General features: G+C 47.6%; 8 protein-coding genes across 8 annotated transcripts; 4 read left to right on the plus strand and 4 right to left on the minus strand.

The window, feature by feature from the left end:
• Positions 1-526: 526 nt before the first annotated feature.
• Positions 527-1,965, minus strand: xdj1 (DnaJ xdj1-like protein; the record flags this gene model as incomplete). Its single annotated transcript, XM_031149979.1, has 4 exons — positions 527-616; positions 666-1,772; positions 1,822-1,880; positions 1,929-1,965. 4 exons carry the CDS (start codon positions 1,963-1,965, stop codon positions 527-529), a joined length of 1,293 nt encoding a protein of 430 aa, XP_031004785.1.
• Positions 1,966-2,295: 330 nt separating this feature from the next.
• MSE1 (Glutamate--tRNA ligase, mitochondrial) lies at positions 2,296-4,447 on the plus strand (the record flags this gene model as incomplete). The annotated part of the gene is made up of 5 exons (XM_031149980.1): positions 2,296-2,580; positions 2,631-2,793; positions 2,853-3,253; positions 3,303-3,560; positions 3,611-4,447. The coding sequence occupies 5 exons, from the start codon at positions 2,296-2,298 to the stop codon at positions 4,445-4,447; spliced, it is 1,944 nt and encodes a 647-aa protein (XP_031004767.1).
• A 294-nt stretch (positions 4,448-4,741) lies between these two features.
• On the minus strand, positions 4,742-5,629 carry RRI1 (COP9 signalosome complex subunit; the record flags this gene model as incomplete). Its single annotated transcript, XM_031149981.1, has 1 exon — positions 4,742-5,629. One exon carries the CDS (start codon positions 5,627-5,629, stop codon positions 4,742-4,744), a length of 888 nt encoding a protein of 295 aa, XP_031004768.1.
• Positions 5,630-6,418: 789 nt separating this feature from the next.
• ase1 (Anaphase spindle elongation protein) lies at positions 6,419-8,792 on the plus strand (the record flags this gene model as incomplete). The annotated part of the gene is made up of 3 exons (XM_031149982.1): positions 6,419-6,529; positions 6,579-6,846; positions 6,904-8,792. 3 exons carry the CDS (start codon positions 6,419-6,421, stop codon positions 8,790-8,792), a joined length of 2,268 nt encoding a protein of 755 aa, XP_031004765.1.
• Positions 8,793-10,210: 1,418 nt separating this feature from the next.
• Positions 10,211-13,318, minus strand: LIG4 (DNA ligase; the record flags this gene model as incomplete). Its single annotated transcript, XM_031149983.1, has 4 exons — positions 10,211-11,496; positions 11,548-12,481; positions 12,530-13,184; positions 13,233-13,318. 4 exons carry the CDS (start codon positions 13,316-13,318, stop codon positions 10,211-10,213), a joined length of 2,961 nt encoding a protein of 986 aa, XP_031004766.1.
• A 759-nt stretch (positions 13,319-14,077) lies between these two features.
• LHYA1_G005034 (uncharacterized protein) lies at positions 14,078-14,751 on the minus strand (the record flags this gene model as incomplete). Its single annotated transcript, XM_031149984.1, has 2 exons — positions 14,078-14,482; positions 14,533-14,751. Coding segments are annotated over 2 exons (624 nt in total), but the record flags the coding sequence as incomplete, so codon positions are not given.
• Positions 14,752-17,233: 2,482 nt separating this feature from the next.
• LHYA1_G005035 (uncharacterized protein) lies at positions 17,234-18,667 on the plus strand (the record flags this gene model as incomplete). Its single annotated transcript, XM_031149985.1, has 1 exon — positions 17,234-18,667. One exon carries the CDS (start codon positions 17,234-17,236, stop codon positions 18,665-18,667), a length of 1,434 nt encoding a protein of 477 aa, XP_031004764.1.
• A 1,817-nt stretch (positions 18,668-20,484) lies between these two features.
• irs4 (Increased rDNA silencing protein) lies at positions 20,485-22,224 on the plus strand (the record flags this gene model as incomplete). Its single annotated transcript, XM_031149986.1, has 1 exon — positions 20,485-22,224. One exon carries the CDS (start codon positions 20,485-20,487, stop codon positions 22,222-22,224), a length of 1,740 nt encoding a protein of 579 aa, XP_031004762.1.
• Positions 22,225-23,940: the final 1,716 nt, after the last annotated feature.

A 23,940-nucleotide genomic window follows, 5' to 3' on the forward strand; every position in this document is an offset into this window, starting at 1 on the left:
CGATGTGGAAAGCAAAGGGAAGCAAATTATGATTATAGGGGTGAAACTCTGGAACTGCGAGGCGTTCTAGTTCTATTACTTCTGCTGTTAAAGGATTCTGACTGTTAAAGTAGAGATAGGCCTGCTACAGTCAAATCCTAGAGTTGAGTCTGGGAACAAGTAATTATAGGGCGCCCATAGGTAATGAACATAGCTTCAACATGACATTGACTGTGGTGATATAAATCTTTCGTGAAATCGCATAATGTTTAGCATTCTTCTATCTAGCGTTGGGACGTCTCCTTGCACACCGTGACAGAGAATGGAAAAGGCCATATCCGAGACCTGAACATTTTGTTCATTCATGAAAGAGGACCGACTTCTATTTCCATTTGGTAACCATTTATATCCCCTGGTCCCCTTCTTCTCCCGAATCATATAGCAGTTCAAAGACCGCATCGGAGGTGACTGCCTATCTACCGCTGAAAACACCTGAAAATTCAAGAATCGCTGCGTAAAAGTATCATCCTTCTATGTAACTGTGCGTTTATTGCTGTGCGCACTGTGCCTGGCCTTCCTCTTCTTCGTCATCTTCCCATCCACCACCAGCTCGGGGGTCCCCAGAATTGGCACCGAACTATTCAAGTCAGCATGTTTCAATCGGAATTTTGGGACGGCAAACTTACATCTTCGATATCAGCGTCCGAATCGTATTCCACTTCGTCGATCTCGGTGGCTTCGATTGGCTCATCGGGCTTAGGAAGGATATTTCGAAGACTGTCGAATGCAGCAGCAGCCTCGGTCCATCCGTTCTCTGGAAATTCAACCTTGACCACAAGATATAGATCTCCTTTCGCATCACTCTTCTTCAATGGCATTCCCTCGCCAGCAATTTTTAATATCTGTCCAGGCTGCAGCACCTTGCCTTGGGGATGATCAAGATGAAGACCACGGCCGTCAAGATGTTTCAAGACCACTCTGGAGAAGCCAGTCAATGCCTCTGCGAGCGTAACGTTGAGCTCAGCTGAAAGATCATCACCAGCCCTCTGGAATACGTCATGTTCGTCCTCGACAAGTGTGAAAACAATATCCCCGGGAGTTTGGTCGGGTACTTGATCTGCTTCGCCTTCGAGAGTAATCCGCTCGCCTTCCCGTGCACCTCTTGGAATATAAATCTCTAGCACCTTCTTCTCCGACGTTGTCCTTTTCCCCTTGCACTTCTTGCACCTATCCTTCTCCTTAAAGATCTTTCCCGTTCCTGTACAAGTATCACACACCATTCGTTCCTGCGTAACGAGACCCGGCCCAACTTGTCGAAGTCCAACTGTGATACCATTCCCCTTGCACCTCTCGCAGCTCTGCGCTTTCGCCTTTTCCTTTCCACCCGTCCCCTTGCAATGACTGCAGATAATATTCTTCGTGCTCGCAAACTTCACTGTCTTCCCCTTATAAAGCTCCTCCAACGTAACCTGGTATTTCTGCTCCTCATCACGTCCCTTCCGTGACCGCTTCGGTCCACCTTCACCCCCAAACCCAGGCATGCCTCCCATGCCGCCCATACCACCACCCATGCCTCCCCCAAACATCTGCGCAAGAATATCATCTAGATCTGGTCCGCCGGCTCCCGGGCCTCCTCTGCTGGTATCGAAAGCCGCCATGCCGTGTGTATCGTAGAGGTGACGTTTCTCTTCATCATGAAGAATCTCGTAAGCTTGGCTGACTGCTTTAAATTTCAATTCGGATTCTTCGCGTTGGTCTTCTGCTACTTTGTCGGGGTGGTGTTGCAGAGCTGCCTGGGGGTTGGTCAGCATGTGTTGGAGCGAGGCTGCTGAGATTACGCACCTTGTGGTATGCCTTCTTCACTTCAGATTTTGTGGCAGACTTGGATATCCCAAGGACCTCTATTCTCTGTTAATACCGAGTCAATTCGTTGTGGTTCTGCTACTCACCATAGAGGTCTTCCTCCGTTGCTCCATTGTCAGCCATGGTTGAGGATTCAATAGAGGGGTAGATTGTTTGAGTTTGCGGCTATGTTTAGAGGTGTTCTGCTAGATGAAATAGCAAACGTGAATGGGCGTTAAAACAATTCAGAATCACACAGTCTATGTGCAGAAAACGACGAGTTCTAGGTTGTGTATTGATGGAGAAGTCAAGACGTGAAAACTGATACAGTAGACATGTATTTTTTATCGTACTAGCTCCAAATGGATTTTTGGCGGGAAGATGTTAATCCTTGTTGTTTGCATAAAAGGCGAGGCGGAAGGGATTTCAAAGACAAATGAATATTCTGGAACGGAGACAAAAACTAAGAAAGTGATGTATTTGTTTTTGAATTCGGCGAGACGAACGCTTGCATCTCGATGGATCTGCCAATCATGCCGTGGTATCAAACATGCTTCAACAAACACAGCCTCATATACGCCTCCTGAACCGTCGAAAGCTGCCCAAGACCTTCGAAACGGCGGACCGGCTAGAACACGATTTGCTCCGTCTCCTACTGGATATCTCCATCTTGGGTCGTTAAGGACTGCTTTATTCAATTATCTTGTTGCAAAAGCAACTGGTGGGCAGTTTCTTTTGAGAATCGAAGATACTGATCAGGTGACTCTAACTTACTTCATTGTTCGAGGATTAGGACTGAGTTTTGGTAGAAGAGGATAGTACCCGGTGCTGAAGAAAGGCTGTATAAAGACTTGGAATGGGCGGGAATAGAGTGGGATGAAGGTCCTTTGAATCTGTTCTCAATTTATATTGCTTCATACTCACATTTTGCTAGGTCCAAGAATAGGGGGTCCATACGGCCCATACGTACAGGTAAGTTGCTCTCCATCAATATTGTAGCTCTTCTAATATAATTTAGTCACAAAGAACAGCCATATACAGATTACACATAGAGCAATTACTAGAATCCGGTAACGCATACCGATGTTTCTGCTCTCCCGAACGCCTACATGCCCTCGCCGAGCACCGACAAAGTCATGGAAACGCTCCGGATTATGATAGGAATTGTGCACATATTCCAAAAGAGCACTCAGATGACCGAGCTGCTAAGGGAGAGGCTCATGTTGTCAGACTAAAGGCACCAGACAAATACCCTGTGTACAACGACTTGGTGTATGGTTTAGTTCGGCAGAGTATTGATTACAAGCAGAAAATGCTTCACGAACAGTACGATGATCCAATCCTGCTCAAGTCTGATGGATTTCCAACCTATCATTTGGCAAATGTGGTTGATGACCATCTTATGAAAATCACCCATGTGATTCGAGGCTCAGTATGTGTTTCCCAATATGCGCAAAATACCCTTTCACTAACTTGAGAAGGAATGGATGTCATCTACGCCGAAACATCTTGCAATGTACAAAGCCTTCGGGTGGGAGCCTCCAAAGTTCGCTCATGTCAGTCTGCTCGTCGACAAGACCGGCGCAAAACTGAGTAAGAGAACCGGTTCCGTCGAGCTAGCAGAATGGCGAGACAAGGAAGGGGTATTCCCCGAGGTTCTGAACAACTTCGTTTCGCTTCTCGGGTGGTCTCACAGTGAAAAGCACGATGTTATGAATATGGAAGAACTGATCAGAACTGTACCTCAACTCCATTCTCATCAAATGCTCACTTCTAATGTTTTGCGTAGGCGAGTCTGAAGTTTACCAAAGGCGACACAATAGTAGCTTTTGAAAAACTATGGTTCCTCCAAAGAAGACACGCTTCCCGCTACGCCTCCATTCCCCCTTCAACACCCTACAATCCCCGTCACGATATGAACAAACTCGCCCTACCGCTCCTGCTCAAGCACATTTCAGAGCGCCCAGACCTCCTAGAAGGCCCTCCTCCGACGGAAGATTTCGTCCGCTCCCTCCTCTGGGCAGACGCCATAAATTACACGACGCCCTCCGAATTCATCACCCGCAACATCAGCTTCTTCAGCCCCCCCACCTCAACAAACCTCCACGACACCCTCCCCGCTCTAAGACTGCGCAACATCCCCGCGCGCGCAAACTCCATCATCCCCGCCTCATTCGCCACAGAATTTGACTCCTTATCCCGCATCGAGAATTGGAGCGCCGTAAAGCTCAAAGCGTGGACGGAAACGTTGGTGCAGAAACAGATATGGCAAAGCCTGGATGAGGCGGGCAGCGATGAGGAGAACTTGGAGGGCTTGTTTAAAAAGGCGTGGAGCAGGGCCGTGCATGGGTATATTCGCTGGGCGATAGCGGCGGGGCACCCGGGCCCCGACGGCGTTATTAGTATGGGGATTCTTGGGAAGGAGGAGACGCTTAGGAGGTTCGAGTTGGCGAAGGAGGTTATGATGGCGGTTAAGGACGATGGTGCGGATATGGCGATGGCGATGAGTGAGCCTGTGCCGGGAAGAAAGGCGCCGGATAGAGAGGTGGAGTCTGAGGCTGCTTTAGAGCAGGAGACTGGTGTGAGTGACGGTGGGGATGGGCGTGGAGGGAGTGGTGGAGATTAGATGCTGTCATGTTTTGTTTGTATGATGTTGTATTAAGCATGTTGTTGTATGGGCGACTGTGTATCACTATAAAGGACTTTGTACTACTAGAGGACCAATCTCAAACTGGAAATTAGGCATGTACTTTATCATATGTTGTTTGTTCTCTGTACTCTAGGCTTTTCATGATTCGTGCCATCCACCCAAACGCCTCTCATGTAAAGTAAATTACGCCAGCAATGCTTATGAGCCTCTAGGTCTCATTGGTTTTGCATATTATGTGCCATATCTCATAAAATCTCCAACGCCTTGTCATCATGATGCGTTAGCCTCAATCTCAGTCTCAACCGCGACAGCAGCAGCAGGCTGAGCGGTCTTCTGTTCCTTGTCCGCATCTCCCAGCCCATTGAAGAGCTTCGCCTTAATCTCACCAGCCATCAATCCCGTCATCTCCTCTCCAGCAATCTTGTTGCTATCCCTCACCGCCTTATCCATCTTCTCATCCACAGCCTTCCCTCCCAGTGATCCAGTTGGTGCTCTTCCAGATCGTGAAATCAATTTTGAGGCCTCCCCGATCTTACTGCTGAGATCAAGCATCTGCTTGCTGCTGTAATCGCGATTGGTGAATAGCGGGCTTTGGCTGAGGGTCTGGACCCAGTATTTGTTCCACAACAGCTCCAACAGGTGGGTATCAAGCGTACTCTTGAAGTGAGAGACTTCCAAAGAGTAGTATCGACTGCTGTGAGCACCAAAATCCTCAATCTTTGCCAACGGAATGGTCTGATATCCGTCTTCAGCACTGGTTTCAGCGGGTTTATAGTTTTCGGGATAGGTTCTAAAGGCACCAATTTCAACTTTGCCTGCAGAGATGGTACGGTCTGGGTCGATGACAACTGCAAGGAAAGGGTCTGAGAACGTCTGTTGTGTGAACTGTGTGCTGACATCAATGCCACTGAGCCAGCAGCCGTAGCCTGGGTGACTGTGGTACCAGCCAACTGCGTTCTCCAATTTTCCCTGATCACGGCAGGCCTGCAAATACCCAACCATGTATTCGTTTGCTTCGTCTTGGGCATTAACTCTGGTTTCAGTGCCTTCGACAGGTAACCTAAAGGCGTCTGTGACGATAAATGTGTCTCCGGATATTTTGCCTTGCATCAAGCCCATGACTTCCAGGGTGCCGCCAGTTCGTGCGTGCATAACCATCTTGAGGAGAGCTACAGCGGAGATTCGTACATTTTTGAAGTGGTGGGGTCGGCTCTCCATGGCTTCGCATCATTGATCTCCTTTTGCTCGCCGGTATCGTAAGTATAGAGGGCATCGCGCTGGGGATCCACCAATTTGACATTGTTGTCTAGCTCTGTTATCGATAAGATGAGCTTAGGAAATGTAGTAGAGGGGAAATCTGGAAGATGAAGACTTACCCCAAGTCTTGTATGCAGTATCCATGTTGGCCACCAGTGGTAAGAAGAAAGACTTGACGGGTGTATGCGGCTGTGTCTAGGTCGAGATGTCTAGATGGTCCAATGGATATGGAAATGGAAGATTAATGGAGGTCGATGTTAGAGCTGCAGCCTTGTCGGAACCGGAGCTCATTTTTGGCGGGGCCAGCCAGCCAGCCGCCTGAATTGTGTCCGAGATGGTGAAACAGCGGAGACGTTACCGTGCCAACCTCACGCTCTAAATAGCCGCAAAATAACATGACATGTATTATACAGGAAGGAAGGAACATCCAGTTGGATTTGACACCCAAAACCGCGACTTCTATCTCATCCCCTCTTTGATGAGCTGCGCATTCTTCTCGTCTCGGGTTTCGCAGTCGCGATCAGGAATCCTTCTTTGCTCGACCGTAACGATAAACCTACAATATCAGGACTGGCCTTCCTCTTACCCGACCCCATCTTGCGGTCCTTGTGCATCACAAGTGTTACACTTACACCTCAACCTACAGCAAAGAGCGCATTGATCTGACGCGCTTCTTCCTGTCCGCTCACGATGGATTCCAGCTACCTGACCTCGCAGGTTTCGCAAATCATTGGACAGCTCCATGGCCTCTTCGATGAGATTGGAGTAGCCAGCCATGACCGGGAATCTCGAGAGTCAGAGGTACATTATCACACCAACGCGGTCATTTTATATTGCTAATTGTATGCAGTTATTCTCTGCACTCTCTGAAGCTCTACACAATCAAGTGCGACTCGTCCAATCCGAAAAGAATGAGATGACCGAGGAGGCACAACGTATCATTACTACAATAAAGCAGATGGAGGCTTCGCTAGATGACAACAAGGCGCATCATGAATACCAAGCCGAGGATGAGGATCTGAAAATCACATACCCTTTGACACGTTGCTTGCAAGTATTAAAGGAAAAGCATCAGCAGATATCCAGGTTACACAAGGAGCGCTTCGAGCAAGTCAAGAGTACACAAACCTCAACATATAAGTAATAGCCTGAAATGAGATACTAACGATAAACAGAATTGGTCCAGGCCCTCGAATCCTACTCTTCTCATCTCGAAGCGTCATTTATCAAGATCGCTCTTCCTCCTACAACGCCCAACTCAACTGTCCCACCTACCTTTGACCTCTCGCCCGTTTACGTTACTTCACTTGATGATGAATTTACTCGTGTATACGAAGAATACACTCGTCGGGTCGCAACAGTCAAGGCACTTTCGGAACATATTATTCAGCTTTGGGCAGAGCTTGGAACACCACAGGCTCAGACAGATAGCACGATTGTCAAATATTACCGTGACTCACCAGAACAACTCGGTCTACACGAGGAAGACATTGCTAGACTACGAGCCAAGCGCGACAAGCTGGCAGACGAAAAGAAGTCACGTGAGAAGCGCCTGAAGGATCTTAAAATGACCGTTGAGGGGTTATGGCAGAAGCTGGGCGTTGAGGAGCACGAGAGGAAGAAGTTCTTGAATGGCAATCGTGGCTGCGGGGTCCGACAAATCAACGAGTTTGAGGACGAGTTGTCTAGATTGAACGAGCTGAAGCGACAAAACCTTCATCTCTTCATCGAGGATGCGCGATATAAGCTGCAAGAACTCTGGGATGGCCTTTACTTCTCCGAAGAGGAGATGCTGGAGTTCACACCAGCATTTTCGGACGTTCACAGCGATGCTCTCCTTGAGGCACACGAGCAGGAAATTAGCCGATTGGAAGCTCTCAAGGAACAACGTGCCCCAACTCTGGCTCTCATCGAAAACCATCGATCCCTTGTAAAGGACCGTAATGATCTGCAAGCATCCAGTCAAGATGCGTCTAGACTACTTGGACGAGGCCAGAAGGGTGAGAAGCGTGACCCAACCCGCCTTCTGAGAGAAGAGAAGATGAGAAAGAGAATTGCAAAGGACTTGCCGAAGATTGCCGTTCAATTAAGAAAGACCCTGGAGAAATGGGAGGACGAATATGGTCGACCATTCTTGGTACATGGAGAACGATATATCGACGAGCTCGACGCTTCAGAATCCAAACCTGCACCTGGTCCTAGATCAAAAACCCCCGCAGGACCACCACCGTCTACTACTAAGAATCCAAAATCGGCTCCACCTAGTCGCGGAAACAGTGTCATGAAAGCACCACCACCAAGATCTGGTGCAAAGACACCGACAGCTGGAGCTGCAGCAACCCTTCGACGCAATCCATTGGTAAATTCTGTTTCTGCGATGACTGGCAAGACATCTCCCTCGAAGATTCCTGCACGGGCACCGCTGTCAAACCTCAACCATGGTGGAAACTCACCTGAGCGTCGGGCCAGACCGGAATCGAGGATGGATACCGACAGAACTCTTCGTGGTAAGATGGGACCTCCTCCATTGAGGGCACCGCCGCCAAAGATGAGAGACCTATTTGTACCACCGCCAGCCCCTACGCCGGTATCACTTTCCCGCTCCGAAAGCGTGCTCTCGAGTGGAAGTGTGCGACATGTCTCCCCTGAAGACCCATATGGCTATCCACAAGAGCACGGCCGACCTCAATCGTACCAGTCACTCAAGTCCTCAATGCGTCAAGATGAACGATATACTCCATCGACAGCTTCCTATCCTTCTGCGCCCTCAAGCCGTCAGATTTCAAACAATTCAACGGTTGTTTCAGGTAGCGAGAATTGGGAGACGTACTCTGAGATTTCCGAGCCCGAAGAGGACGCCTCTGATGATTATTATGCTAGGCTTCGCGCTGCTCAAGGAAAACGCTACACGCCTGACGATGGCTACGCCCCCCCACAAGGCGGACAACTCAAGAAGCACAGAGGCTTGCCACCCTACGGAGCTCATGCTGGTCATGCACTCACAGACCCTGAAGGCAATCGAATAGTATCAGGCAGTGAGTGGACCGATGAAGACGCCTTTTAAATTATCTTAAATCTCTTTCTCTGTAATATTTGTCCTTACGTCCCGGTGGATTTAGAAGGATAGACATGACACGACGGTTATGAGGCACGCTTTTAACGATCACCATGACTTGGATTCCATGAAGACAGCCCAGTTCTATCTTTGCGCAGTCCGTGTTATTGCAATTGTTTTCAGCAAACGTACAGCCGTTATACAAAGTCGATAGTTCATTTCTTGTAATATTTTCCTTTTCGGCATGGATCTCTTAGTTTTGCTTGTCTGAATAGGATATCAGCATTGGTCTAGTGGGGTGGGAATGGGGGTGGAGGTGATGGAGATGGAGATTTGCGTTTGCTTGCTTTGGAAGTTTGGAGTCAACAGGCTGGGACCTTCAAAGGGATTGTATTGAGGCGTTCACTGGTTGGTCGGTCACTTTCTGGTATTTACTTGTGCACAGTAGATTTGAGACCAAGAAGTACATGATATTATCATATTACAGGAACATATGTGATGCTGCATAATCTTGACAGAGGCGTGATCTATAATCGATTTTCAAAAGAACCCAATTTTTAGGATAAGTTCGTATAGTTCCCCTCCCATCCCCGTTTTGTCCTCATTAGACAAACGATCCATCCCAGAGAACAGATCATACGAGCAGCTAGCCTATCCAAAAACGACATTTAGTGATACATACATTAGTATATTGCTCTAAAACTTCACGTCAAGTTTCTTTACATTCATTTACTGATTATTTCGACGACGTTTAGCCATGCTTGCTCTAGAGCTAAACATCAAATACCGCGCAAATGCTTTCCAAATCCCATACTCGAGTATTCACAAACACAAAACAAACCTAGATCGCCTGCATTCCATCATCAACGGAAAGCTTAATCGAAGCCGAATAGACGACGTGCTTTCCTGTCGATGTCTAAGTCGCTGTTATATTTTATCTTGCTGTGAAATGTGCTGCGCTACTACTTTGTGTTAATCGGGGGATCGCGGGTGCTGTGAGAAGCGATGTGAAGAATAAGGTAGGTGTTCGGGAGCTTTTAATGGATTACTTAGAGTGGTTGTGAGGAGATGAGATGCACACTTGCTATGTCGAAGCGTAATGGATCCATATCATGTATTAGTTTGCTCTTGTTTGATTTGAGAAATATCTACAACTTCGAATGATTTGAAGGCAGTTACTACTCAGTCTGTTGTTGCTTACTTTCTTCCTTTCGTTCTCCATAGCATCTTCCATTATGATATAACTTCGTTTTAAGAATCCCTGGGTGTCCTTTACAATAACGTTTCACTCAAATCCACAGGGAGGAAAGTTTTATTAAATGAATTTCTCAATTGCCATGTCATGCTAACCTGTTGACCGTCAACAGTTGATGCCTCCCCATATTTCACATTTCTATTCAATGTTCATTATCATAACATAGATCTCGTTACGAAACCGTATATCTCTCCTCGTCAAGCAACGTCTTCTCGCTCCAAGAGTCTTGTAACCACTTCAAATCTACGATCCTAGGCAATTTACCGCTCCATGAAGCAAGCTCATCCCACAGCGACCGCAACATGTCCGCGGATGCATTTCGGACCACAAAATGAGTGATCGTATCTTCTTCGTCATCCGTTGCTTCGATGCCCCCAGCAAATAGAAACTGGTTCTTGGTAACAAGGAAGTCGCTATCCTCTGGCTGATCATTCCCGGAAATAAATCGAACAACGCACCTTGCAAAAAGCGAGCCAGTCAGTTCCCCAAGTCCATGGCCGTGCTCTTCGAGTTGTGACAGGAATGCATTGGACGAGAAGTCGTAGTTTTTAGGGTGTATCATATCATCGAGAATCTGTTCAAGTTCATCTGGATTGACATCTCTCGCATAACTATCACCGTACTCATCGACATTACCTTCAATACTTTCCCTATCTTTCTCCGTCATATGAAACATTTGTTTTTCTTCAAAGGGCAAGAGCAATCTCTGTCGATCCAGGCCATCGATCTCAACTTGTTTGAGGGCATCAAATACCCATATCGGCTTTACAACACTCCTGTGCCCGCTCTTGATTAAGCTGGCGACCGCGATGACCCTCTTGTCTCCAATACAGATTATGTCGTCTTTTACTGTCGGGCTCTGGAAAATGGCTCCCCCATTCGCTTTGATGGCCTGCTCAATTTCTCCCTTGGTCTTTTTGTAGGGTTTGGTCATCTCGCTCATGACGCAGAAGTTCAGACCATGGAAGGTTTCTGTCTTGGGACCAGCGTATGGCGTCTGGGATATTTCGTTCCCAGCGATGACAGTCTTTTTTTTCAGCCTCTTCGTCATCTTTCTCTTCTTATCTACCTTGAATTCTCCCTTTTCCTTAGCTTCCTTCTCAACTTGGGACTTCAGTACTGCAAATTCGGATAAGGATAGGGCGCTCTCCCAGTCCTTGTCGGTTCTGATTTTTTTGAATCGAGGAAACCGCAAAGTAAAGCCCGTTCTAAATTGTTCGGAAGTTCCGACTGAAGCTGCCTTAACTTCTAGAACGACAGAGTCACTAGGCTTGATCCAGACATCAGGTCTCTCAAACTGTCTGTCACCACCTCCAAGCTCAATGAACTCATTTGGAGGATGTTTGCTGTCCCAGTCTATCCATTTTCCAGAAGTTCTGTGTTTGATTTCGGAATAATCTTGCGCTCTGAAGCCTCCGCCAACTTTGAAAAAGGACCAGCACTTCATTGGATTTGCACCTTGCGTGCGGTCAGGGGACTATCATGCAGGGTCAATGAGGGGTAACTTACCGGCCATGATATGGTTTTGATCCACCCGGAGTCCACACAGGAAGGAAGAAAGATTACCACCTCTGTGTCCGGAACCATAGTAACCAGCTATAACAACGCAATCCAAAGATTCTCCAAAATCCATCATATATTCCGGCTTGACCTTCATCCAGTCATCATTCCGACTATTAAGCTGATACATGGATCGTGGATTCTTGAGTACGAGTCCTTCAGACGCCTCAGCGATCACTTTGCGCAGCGCAGGTTCGATCTTCGAAGCATGCTGAGCGACTTCGTGGTGATGTTTCTCAAGACGTTGGGGTACATCTTTGACAGCTTCGAACAGGGCCTTGTATCGATCCCTCAACTCGTATCTTGTAAGATTTGTGTCGTTCAGATATAGGCAGTCAAATACACGGAACAGTGGCCGGATACCAGTTCCTTGAAATGGGTTCCTCTGTGCCGATATAGCTGCAGTCTTAAGGGTGCCAAAGGCGACCATTTTATTTGTTTCGGGGTCCCAAGTGATCATCTCGCCGTCTAGGATGATATTTCTGACGTTCGGGTCAAAAGCGGGTTTGATATGTCTAGTCAATGCCGAGCTGTCATCCTCGAAGCTGTTCCCATAAAGATACGTGTAGTCCTTGGCCTTTCTTGACCAGAATCTGAATCTTCGGCCTCCTGGAATATCATCGTCTTCGGTCATATGCATCTGCATTCGTTCGCCATCCAGTTTTTCCTCGATCCAGAATTCATTATCATCTGGAGCTAACTTTTGTACCATTTTCTCAAACGTGTGGGTATGAAACTGAGCGAGTTGGGGTTGAAAACAATGCATGAGCGTGATTCCAGCTTCTTCTCCTCCAAGACGGATTGCAGGATTAGTCAGGTCCCAGCAGACCTTTCGAAGACTGGATGTGATGTTGAACATTGTTTCACCATCCGGATGCCAGAGCTAGTAATGGATTAGTCAATAATCGAATATCTTGCACAGACAACTCACTTCTAGGATAGTCTTTTCAGTTGCTCCTACTTTCATCTGTCGTAGAATGATTCGAATCAACCACATCAGCTCATCTGCATTCATTCTATTGTAGAATGTTTGGAAGATTGGTAATTGGTTCTCTTCCTTCTGGGCAGCTGAAAGCTTGTCGAGCATTTCATTGACCTCTTCAATACGCATATTTCCGAAGCCTTGTCTCATCGATCGTTTTGAAATCACTTCATAACATCTTCCCGCAAAATCGCCGGCCATACGACTAGCAGTCGTTTGACCTGGCAATTTCCAATTAAGGAGGTTAAATCCATCGTCGGAACTTGAACTGATCTTCAGCAGATTGACAAGCAGCTTCCCAATAGCCTTCTCCTTCAGGCCATACATAGGCCTGTCACGGTCTTTCTCCGGTATGATAAGGCGCAGAGCGGGGTAGAAGTCGTTGCCAACTTCGTTGCGCCATCTAGAGATGAATCTTGCGATTATATTGCGACGGGCCTCGTGTGGACTGAGCTTGGTAGGTCCAGCAGGCCCTCTCTTAGCTCGGGCGATACCTGGACCTATGGCCTTTTTCTTGTTGTCATTTAGAGGATTGAAGAGGCCCGTGAGGAGCTCATGGAAGAAGAATGTCGAGGAGGGAGGGTTCGTTGGACGGTCGGGATACCTTTCAGATTCAGCTTAGACCTCATGAAAATGTAGCTAGTTGAATTACTGTGCATCAAGCTCTGCTATACTTACAGGTCCGGCATTGTTATATTGGGTGTTCTCCTCTGCCACTGCCCCCTGGCTCATGGCCATTTTCACCGATACAATAGTGTTACAATAGCCGCAGCGGCAGTAAATTGTTCAAAAGATTGTAATTGCACCTTTGCGAGGAGGCTTGATTCAAGGATTTGGTGAAGGTGCTGAGGTTCTTCGGGATGTGACGCGCTTCAGGCAGTCGCGAGAAGCCAAGAAGCGCGATAGCACGTGATCTCATACCGACAAAATTACTCCGTTACCTACCTCACAAGATCCCCTCTAAGTTAAACTTATGTAAAGGACTGCCCTTTTCTAGAATGCTTTCTTCCGTCTACCTGCTTCTCTATTTGATTGTATTCTCTCTAGCGATCCTAATTATGTCATCTGCCTTTTAGTAAGCATGTGCTGGGCCGATCGTACTTTCACCTTCAAACCTATTACCTATAAGAACTAAGAATAATATCTACTTTTTCTTTTTGCCATTTTCATTCCTTTGGGGCTGTGGTCAAGCCAACTGGGCAAAGATAATTGCTGCCATTATTGTTGAAGATTCCACCACTCATCTGAAGACAGAAATCAGACTGTGACTGCACTTGCTTAGTGGGTGTTTTGCGCTTGTTTTAGTTTGAAAAACTGCCGGTAACGTATAATAGTGTATCTGGTAATGAACGTTTCTTCATTGCTAATTATATCCTGATATTACAGTACCACCACTCCTTGTACCCAGCCACCTAGAACATCCCCTCAAGTCACTTCAAGCTCTTCAACCCCCAATTCCAGTTAAAGAACCATTCCGAACGGTCTTGGGAGAGCTGCTCAATGGAACATGGCATCAAAGTTCTTGATATCTTTCAGTTTCCCTTCCAGCGGTTGCAACCAGAACACACGATCCTTAGTAAACTGCTCAATTTGCGGCTTGAACTTGGTCTCAACCAGATTCAAATCATCAATCGTCCCGATCCGCAAAAAGTTTAACCCTGGATACTTCGACCCGACACGGTTCATCAGAGTGCCGCACGTGGAGCAGAAGTAATTTGTCATGACGCCCTTCGAGGCAATGGTATGACTTTGTGCAAAAGTCTTTAGGTTCTCCTTGCCACGCACCCACTTGGTGTTCTCGTCGGCGACGGTGAAGTTGGAGGCGAACATTGAGGCAGTGAGTTTGTGGCAGTCGGAGCAGTTGCAGACGAATGTGTTGATCAGACCTGGGGCGTTGGTTGGCTGGAAGTTGATATTAGCAGGGTTTCGTGAGGACAGAGGGGAAGACTTACAACTACTATCTGAACTGCACCACAGAAGCATGTTGCTGTTGCTTCATCTTCGGTCGACCAACCGTCGCCTGTTAGGTTGGCAAGAGGGACGTAGGGTTTGGATTTATCGGCTTCGGCTAAGCTAGGCATGACTGTGGTGTGTTTATACTGATATATTACTGGAAATTTCTTTGGGTTGAGGACTTGGCGAGGAGGAAGACTGTGTGAGACTTGTGCGATGCTGGTGAAAATTAATTGATGCTTTCTGCAGGAAGAAGGCTTTATATATACCAGACTTATCTATGTACTCGAATATATAGGAGAACAAGGGGGGTGGGGTAGCGAGTTAAGCGACGCTAAGGGTCTAACAGACTGATCCTTTCTGGCCGGGTAAAAGGGGTATGTATCATCGCTGTAGAGGTACGTCACTTTAGGATTTTGCTTTCTAAGAAAGTGTCTGATTGGGGGCCGCAAAAATTATACTGTCGTCGGCGTTGTAAGCACCGTCATTATCATTGCTTACAAACTTAGGTGGGAACAGGAGGGGTGTACATATTCGGATCCCAAACAATGCCCAATCTGAGAAGAGACGACCGAAAATCAAGCGATTTGAAATGCTTGTTCTTTGAAAACCATGACAACACAATCGGAAAGATACAGATGGAAGAAATAAGTATTGAAGAGAAGAGCAAGCATCATCCTTTCTGTTTCTTGTGGACATATTATATTACACTGTACTAGTGAAAAGAGAAAGCCATATAAGCAGCTATACTTCATCACAAGCCAAATCATTTTGCCAAGACTGAGGCTCAATAGATGTACATCGAGAGTAAGGCGGAAGCACATTACTCCGTACTGAAGCTTGATACCTTGAAAACTTGCTTGGTAAGCCACAGGTACCTGAAGATTACCATGGAGCGCTATGCTAGCGGTGATCTAGTATGATGATGTTTGTAAGCTTCACGTGATCGAATATGAGCTGACGTTGGAGGCTACATACTCGTACTGCCCACTTCGCAAGCAGTGACTTCTCGGGACAATCGTAGAGAGCGCCGACTCTCCTGTATAAAATTATCCTGAGAAATCATCATACGCGGGATCGTCCCACCGCTACTTGTACTTAAGTTTGGGGTAAACAAGGATCTAGGACGAAAGAGGAAAGTAAAACATGGGGAATCGTTGTGAAGAGATAAAGCTTTTCCCAAAGCAGCGTCTTGCAGATCGATGGATGTTCGTGGGAGATGTTGGACCCTGTGAGACAGGCGGTGTAATGGGATTGGATAGAAAGAAAGGTTGGAGAAACATGTTTCTTCAACGGTAACGCTGAAGAGATATCACTTCGAAATGCTCACGGGTATTTCTTATTAATAGGTTCGGTGATATGAGCCAAGGAACATGATGGCGGGAGAGCTGCTGGCTTCCCCACATTGCTTAAATTAATCCATGTCCTAGGAGGGAGCGATTCCGGAGGCTTTAAATTGGAGACTTGCCCTTTGCAGACAAGAAATCCCTACTGTAAGAAGGGCCAACGACTAACGGCGGTGGGGTTAGTACCGCAACTGCTGGCATCTTTCTATTTGCAAAATGCAGGGCAACGTGGAGGGAAAGCCCCGTAATAATAGAAGATTTTTGAAGATTTCCAAGAAGCAAAAGGAATAGAGGCAGGCTCGCAGGGCAGGGCAGGGCAGGGCAGGTACCGTACCGTACCGTTTCATTTGGCGAATCCCGGTGGTACTATACTATACCTACCTAGGTATGTATGCTTTCTGGTCCTGTTGCGGGCAAGTCTGCTCTGCCAAGTCTTCTTGCCCGCGCATGACATGTCATGATGATGCTGGCTCGCTGGTCTGGCTACTACTGGCCCAGAAGTACAGTAATGGAGATCAGGTAGACCGTAGATGGCCGAAGGGATCGTGCATGCATTCATGACTTTCGGGGCCGTGGGCGTGGGCGTAGGCACCAAGAAGAGAGCCGTAATAACAACTCCCCCACGCTACAAGGAGAACAAAGAAATACCTTTACGGTATGCAAGATCCTTCGGGTTCGCACCGAGTGCTGCACTGCACTGTAGGATTCTGGCTCACTTATTTATTGCTTGTAATTTTCACAAACAAAAAGGAATTTGAGGGAAATAAATAATAACCCACGAGTAAGCATTGCATTGCAAGGGGTTTCGGGTCGCGGCGCGGGATCTGCTTCGGTGGCATTTTACTGTACTGTACCAGGCTTGATCAGGCTGCCTATCGTGTGTCTGTCTTATCAGCCCTGTCTTGACTCTTGACCTGACTTGTCGTGACTGTCCTCATCTAATCTCATCCCACCCCCACTGCTTCGTTTCGTTCTCTTCGCCCAACTCTGACTTGTCTTGTCTTGTCTTGTCTTGTCTTCACTCCTACACAACACGCTCTGGCCAAATAGCTCTGACCAGCCTTCATGTCAACCATCTGATTCACTACTACAAGCCTGACATGCCTCACCACACCCACCAACAAGCACTCTGTAACGAATTGCTGGGCACTGTTCGAGGAGTCCTGTACCGATAAGCCCATACGTGGGCTCCAGACATTCACGCCCTTTACATTATTCATAGGTAACTATTCATCTCTCAAAAGCTCGTTTTTCCATGTTCCTCTTCATTGTGCTCATCCAAATCTGTTAGTAATAGTTCCGGCTCTTCATCCATAGCATAGCCGCACACGACACACCACTCCCGACCGGGACAATGCTTGCACCCAGGAGCTACTTGTTCACTGCTGCCCACTCGAAAGAGACCAGAAATGAGCGTCATAGCATGTCGATGCGTGGGTCTGGGTCTAGGTCTCCTACAAAACGAGACAAGGCGTCCCCAACTTCAATACCGCCATCTAAAATAACCACCGCAGAAATTGAAAGACCAACTACTCCGTCATCCCCCGTCATAATCCCGCCTATGCGAGGAAGTTATGATGCCTCTCAAAGAATGCAGGTACCGAAGGGGCGTCACAATCAAAGAAGGAAGCCGCGAACACATTCCCCAGATGCGATTTCCCCCTCGGTCGCCGCTCTTCTGGCGATGACCAAGATACCCACTCTGAAGCAGACCCGAAGTATTCGAAAAAGAAGTGGCACAGGGCAGAGGCTTACGGTGGACGCAATATTACGACATGCCGACGTATCGGAGAAAGAGCTGAGCGTGTCATTTGGAAAGAGCCCACTGGATTATCTTCTCAGTTCGCCGGAAGAGTCGCAGGATGAGCTTGCGCCGAGCGAAAATGGATATGAATCGGTTGTGTCTACAAGAACAATATCATGCGATTCCATGCCATCCTTAGACGATGAGTCCATCAGCGAGGTTTCGCCATCTCTAAATTCTTTGGGTACACCAAGTTCCAGGGGGAGACGGTCTTTACCAACCCGTCGGATCCTTTCCTCACCTCCAGTTGCTCTCTACGATCATCCATTATCAGCGCCCGATATCGACATAGACGAGCTTGATTTCAGGGTTTTCCAGAGGCAACAGCCCCAAGGGCAAAAAGCCCCGAGGGTTGAGATCAATTCGTCTCGACGTAAATCAGCCTTTAAATCAAACCTCACGGCCTCGTTACGAGCTTTACGGTCTGCCGCAAGGTCCTTTTCATCTATTACCACTCCAATGATAACACCGGACGATTTCCTTACAAGATCAATCATTTCTATTGATCCACAGGTGCCTTTCACAGATGAACGAATGCCACCTCGACTCGAAGACGCGCCAACTCCTGAACTACGGCGCTATCTGAATCCCACTACTAACGCCCCTATCGAAGCTCATGTTTCTTCCTCACTTGCACAGACAATGTCTGCAACAAAATGTACGGCTTCTATACAAATGGAGACATACAGTGTCAATCGGTCAGGGAAGAGCAAATCACCAAGCGTGATCAGTCGCCGCTCACAGACTAATGAGGATGACTTTGCTCAAGTTGCAGGACCAGTAGCACGTCAACGAGAAATACGAGAGAATAGCGACTTCCTCAGGATTGCAGTTATGGAGATGGCTATGCGAAAGAACGGGAAATTGGATGACCAGAAACCTGGACGCGCGGTATGGGCACTACCTGCGAGAAAAGCTCCCACCGAAGCCTACGAGAGAGGGAAAGACGGCGTGCCATTAAGATGGGTTGCCCAGATTTCATGACCGAAGACAGGCGCGCCCGGATTTTTTGCGCTGCGAACTTTTAGATGTCGTGTGCTTTCATTACCAAATATTCGTCATCGCGCAGCGCACCCACATTGCATTCGAGTACCGAGCTCCCGGAAAGATTTTCGACCCGCACCATCGCCAATTTACAGTACCGCCATACGGGTTTCCATTACTAAACGCATCCACATTGTGGCTCCTCCATTTTTGTACTGGAGGTCTCTGCAACGTCAAACTTCTCAGAATTTCGGGCCTCCACCTGTAGGATCAATTCAAAGCTCCGAACTGTCCTCCTAGTTTGGCTTGAGTTTTGCCGAAGTCGAAGATTAGGAAGAGCCGTTCTCAGCCAGAATATTCCGGAGACTGCCGGAAATCCACGTTCTAAGTGCTGACATTTTGCATGTTGCATTGTCAGGGGCCGGCGTACGTTCCAATAGCCGCAGTACAAAGATGCTAATTTAGTTTGCACAAACGGACGACGATTCGGCACGAAGCCGAATCACCCGTTACTACTCCGTAGGCTTGGGTGCAATATTCGAAACTTGCCTTAGTTCTATGACTTGTGGATCGGATCGGAACTGCGCTGAGGAGACCGATCAATCCAAGCAAATGCGGGTACGAAGCAGAAATATTTGTCTTATTAGGGTCTTTGATATCTTCCAATTCGCTTGCACTATGGATAGATCACGAGAGGGAGCATGTTGCTCGTGATTTGGCTAGTTGGTGAACGTGGGATTTATGGGCTCATGGGCCGAAAATGTTTGTTCTCAAGCAGCGGTGAGCGTTAGATATTTATGCCGGGGCTTGGTTTTTTTTATTTTTTTTACATATGCATGAAGGCTCTTTTGGCTTCGAGGAGTCATGGGATTAGAGTGTGCTGCCCAACATACACGAAGGGTCTCCGTATTATTTACAGAGGTGGGGGTGGAGTTTTTAAAACTCGCCTTTGAAACCCTTTTCCAGCCGCGGTCTTGACGGTTTTGAGATTTTCTGCATAGCGCTGCGTTTGTTTCTTGCTACAAGCTTGAAGATGAGGTTACCTTCCGTATTTGGAATGGGCAATGCCTAGGAGGAGTTTAGACGGAGCATAACGGTTGACAGCACAGGCGATACCATTTTGAACATTTCTTTTGTTTTGCATTAGGCTGGCCTATGATGGCAGCTGTGGATGAATATGATGAAAGAGAGGAGTATGGCTTATGTATGATATGGCAATTTTTGAGATGAATGAAGAAAAAACATTACTACACAGTCTATTGTAATATACTAAACTTCTAATCGATGTTATTGATGGGTCGACATCTAGTTCACCCTCAATGTCCGTAGCATTATTAACAGACTGTTATTGTTCTATTGGAGTACAGGTCGTGTGATAGAGCCGCTGACACCACGACATGGTTGAGGATGGTACAGATGATATTTAGTGAGGGGTCATGTAACGGGCTTTCAGCCTCGTGGGGAGAAGATGCACGTACTACCGCAAACACGACGTTAGATCGAACTAGTTACAGCCTCTTCCTCCTTACAGACTTTCAATTGCGCACACTATAGGGAAGTTTAGATAAATCAGATTCATTTGTTTCCAAATGAGCCCCAAGACAAATGATGACTTCATCACGTGCTAGCCTCGTGTGACTTAAAAATAGATGTCAGCTTTACAATACACCCCGGAGTATATGAGCAAACTCAAGCCCTCCTGTTCCGCTTCGATCCGAAGACCCCGACGAACCTCATGAGCGACCCCGTATACATGCTCGCCCTCCCCTCAAGTTTCGATCACGATCGGAACGCGTTCGCGAGAACACTTCACCCCGATGACCGCAGACAGACGACAGGGCACCCAAGACCAGCTTGGCAAGGATGCAATAGCTTCACAAAGACAGAGCGCGGCTCTAAGAGGAGCTTCTCTGGCCTTTGGGAAACCTCCCGTCAAGCCGAAGCCCCAGATCAACACTTACAGTGGCAATAATGGAGCTCTAGCTGCAGCGACGAAGGTTGGGGCTCGTACCAACACGACATCAACGAATAAGGCATCGATATCGAGGCTAGAGGCATCGGCGGATGACCACAGATTGGGATATCAGAGTACGGGCGGAAGTACAGCTAGTATGCTGCATAACGGCTATGGGGATCGCAATCCTTCTCGACCGCGGCTCGGGGGAAATGGACATCTACAGCTTCCTGGAGCGGAAAAGGGGGGGAGGTCCCCCTCGCTGATAGCTGCCACTCTTGCAGCTTCGAGATCTCCCTCAGTCAGTCCAAATCCTACGGGGCAACAGCAAACCCAGCCTCCGAATCTTGCACTGCTGGCTGCTGGCTTTGCGAAAAGATCCGCGTCTCCGCCACCGAGCGTGAGGAGTGTAAATTCTTCGAGAGGGAGTTCTGATCATTCATTGGATCTTACGCCTATACCTCCAACTACGTCCCTGATCAATATGTTTGAAGAAACTGGGTCATCACCAAAGAGTCAACCGCCAATAAAGAGACCAATGACATCAGCCTCGACGAGGGATGAGATATCACCGAATCCCCAAAGATTCCCATTGCCTCGTCGAGCTCGTTCACCTTCTCCCTTGGCTTCTAAGTCTCGAGAACCACAAGTCATATTATCAAAACCTGTGTTAAAACAGCTCCCACCTACTTCCCAGCCATCAGAGACTTTTAAACCAGCTCCTAGAGTGAAGAAACCCCCTTCAGTAGCGACCAAACCAATCCCAATCCCAATTCCACCAAAGCCTCAACCACAACCACCCGCTGAGCAAGAAGATGAGGATAATTCTTCCGATGACTCGTTTGTGTCGGCATCAGAGTACGAGTACAAACCGCCCTTCCGTGCCACCCTCAACCACAGCGGCAACCAAAAACACCTAACATCCACTTCTGCCGGATCCATGAACTCCTCTGTAACAGTCGACTCCCTCGCCAACGCCATCGTAGCCAGCAGTCTCGCCTCATCCCGCGCCGCCTCCCCTTCAAAAAACACCCTCTACCCACCCCCAATCCCCCCTTCCAGACGTAGTGCTCGCAACCACCACCACCTCTTCCACAACAGCGCATCCCGCGAGCCGAGTCCTGCAAAACCAGGCACCTTGCGGACAACACTGAGGAAGACCAAGAGCAAAGAGGCCATTGACGAAGGCGAGAAGCGTCGCACTCGAAAAGCGCACCTTATGAAAAAACACCCTAACAAACACCACGAAGGTGACCGGAAGCGCTGGCGCGATCAGATCACCGAACGCGAGCGGAAACGCTATGAGGCTGTTTGGGCGTCCAATAAAGGACTGCATCTTTCCTATATTCCTGGGGCGGAGAATCTGGTTTGTAGTGTTGTGGTGAGGGATATATGGTCGAGGTCTCGGCTTCATCGTGATGTGTTGGAGGAGGTTTATGCGCTAGTTGATAGGACGGAGATGGGGATGCTGGATCGGGAGTCGTTTGTTTGCGGGCTTTGGCTTATTGATCAGTGGTTGAAGGGGCGGAAGTTGCCGCAGAGGGTTAGTGAGAGTGTGTGGAGGAGTCTGGGGATGAGGGGGCTGAAGGTTAGACCGAAGTGAAGAGTGTATAATATGGGGGGAGTCTGTTTGAATTTGATTCTGATACCCGGCGTGTTAATTATCAATCTTTCGGTTGGCGTTGGGGAAATTCATTTTCGGGATAAGATTAAGAGAGATATATGTTCTAATTTAGATAGATGCTTTATAAAGCCTTTGGCGGACTACATATACTCCAATATAGTCCACTATACTACATAGAAAGTTCCAAACCAACCTCGATTTTCTCGGCTAATACAGTAAAGCTTCCCCTGACTTCCCATCTGTAGTAGTTCTACACCATACATTGATTTCAATATTCTCCTATTTACCTGTTATCAGATCATACTTTACTCTTACGTCCGTCCCTGTTCGAAGTGATTGAAACCCAAAGTCCACTAGGTAAATTTATTTATCTGGGGATAGACATTAATCAATATACCCACATAAGTCTGAAATGTTCTCCCACACATACGAACAAGCACAAGAAGTTCATTTAATATCCTCTTCGACTATAAGATGCGTCGATTACTTGGGCTGAGGGTGTTTAAGTCCTAGGAGTATACTTCTTGATGACCTCCGCATGCGAGACTAGGGTATCAAGTAGAGCGCTCTGGTTCCCCAGCCTTGAATGTGTCTCTGGATATTGATTGAGCGTGGCTTTGGCCTGCATGTCCACGGCCTGAAGGAGTTTTCGATAGGCTTCTTGATATCTTCTGCTCGGTCTAGAGCACAGTTCAGCCCTGTCTTTCTCGGTCTTTGTGGTAGGGCGTACTGTCTGGGCCATCAACAGCAAGTTGATGGTCAGCGTGGCTACCAGGAATAGCTCGTAGCTGCTTTGCGCCTTTCTTGTACGTAAGCTGCCACGGAAGCCTTTGTGGGAAGGCCATACTCGCTATGCCTAACCTAGCCTCAGAAATCAGTGTCTCTTCTAGAGACTCTTGGAGTGGTCGTTTGTATGATGAGGCAGTCGCGTGAATGGAGTTGAGTTGGCCGAAATCATTTTAAGAGGGTTTGGGCTCATTCAGTTGGGGCAGATCTCGTTCTAGAGCTTCGAGCTTGAGAAAGAGGGACTGGTAAGCTGGAGCTGCTTTTCCATCCTGTAATAAAGAGAAAGTGTAGTTCGACGAGGCTGTGCGTACAGTAAGGTGATTCGAATCAAGGTTAGGGGAATCGATTTCCTAGGAACGAAGAGGGGCCAAACGAGAGGATTAGAGTTCTGGAAGCTCTGTCTTGGTATTGCATCAACTGTGATAGCCTAATGAAAGAGACTGATAAAGAAGTATAATACATAAGCAAGGAAGATATTAAAACAAGGTCGTTGGGATTCAAAATAACACAAGGCCTGCGATTCCGGTTGCACTGGCAGCTATATGTACGTGATAAATATCCTGAGATACCATACGTTAGAATATCGTGATGCTGCACGTAGGAAGATAAGGTCCAAAAATAATGGTGGGGTTAGAATTGGTTGGGGTCCCCTAGAATTCAAGACAGGGGCTGAGGGGGGAGGTCATCCTTTGTGGCTGGGCTGGACCGGGCTGGGTTTCGAAAATCATCAACTTGAGGCGGTGCCACGACGGCTACGGAAAGGATTACTGTACTTCGTACAGAAATCCCAAGACATAACACGAGCCAAACTCCGTTATATGTCGACAACGCACCTGACAGCAACGGCAACATCAATCAATGAGTGCGGAAAACATCCACAATCATCCAAGTACTCGGTGAAACAGCGCA

Source organism: Lachnellula hyalina, assembly GCF_007821495.1.
Source record: "Lachnellula hyalina strain CBS 185.66 chromosome Unknown contig00080, whole genome shotgun sequence".
Taxonomy (NCBI): domain Eukaryota; kingdom Fungi; phylum Ascomycota; class Leotiomycetes; order Helotiales; family Lachnaceae; genus Lachnellula; species Lachnellula hyalina.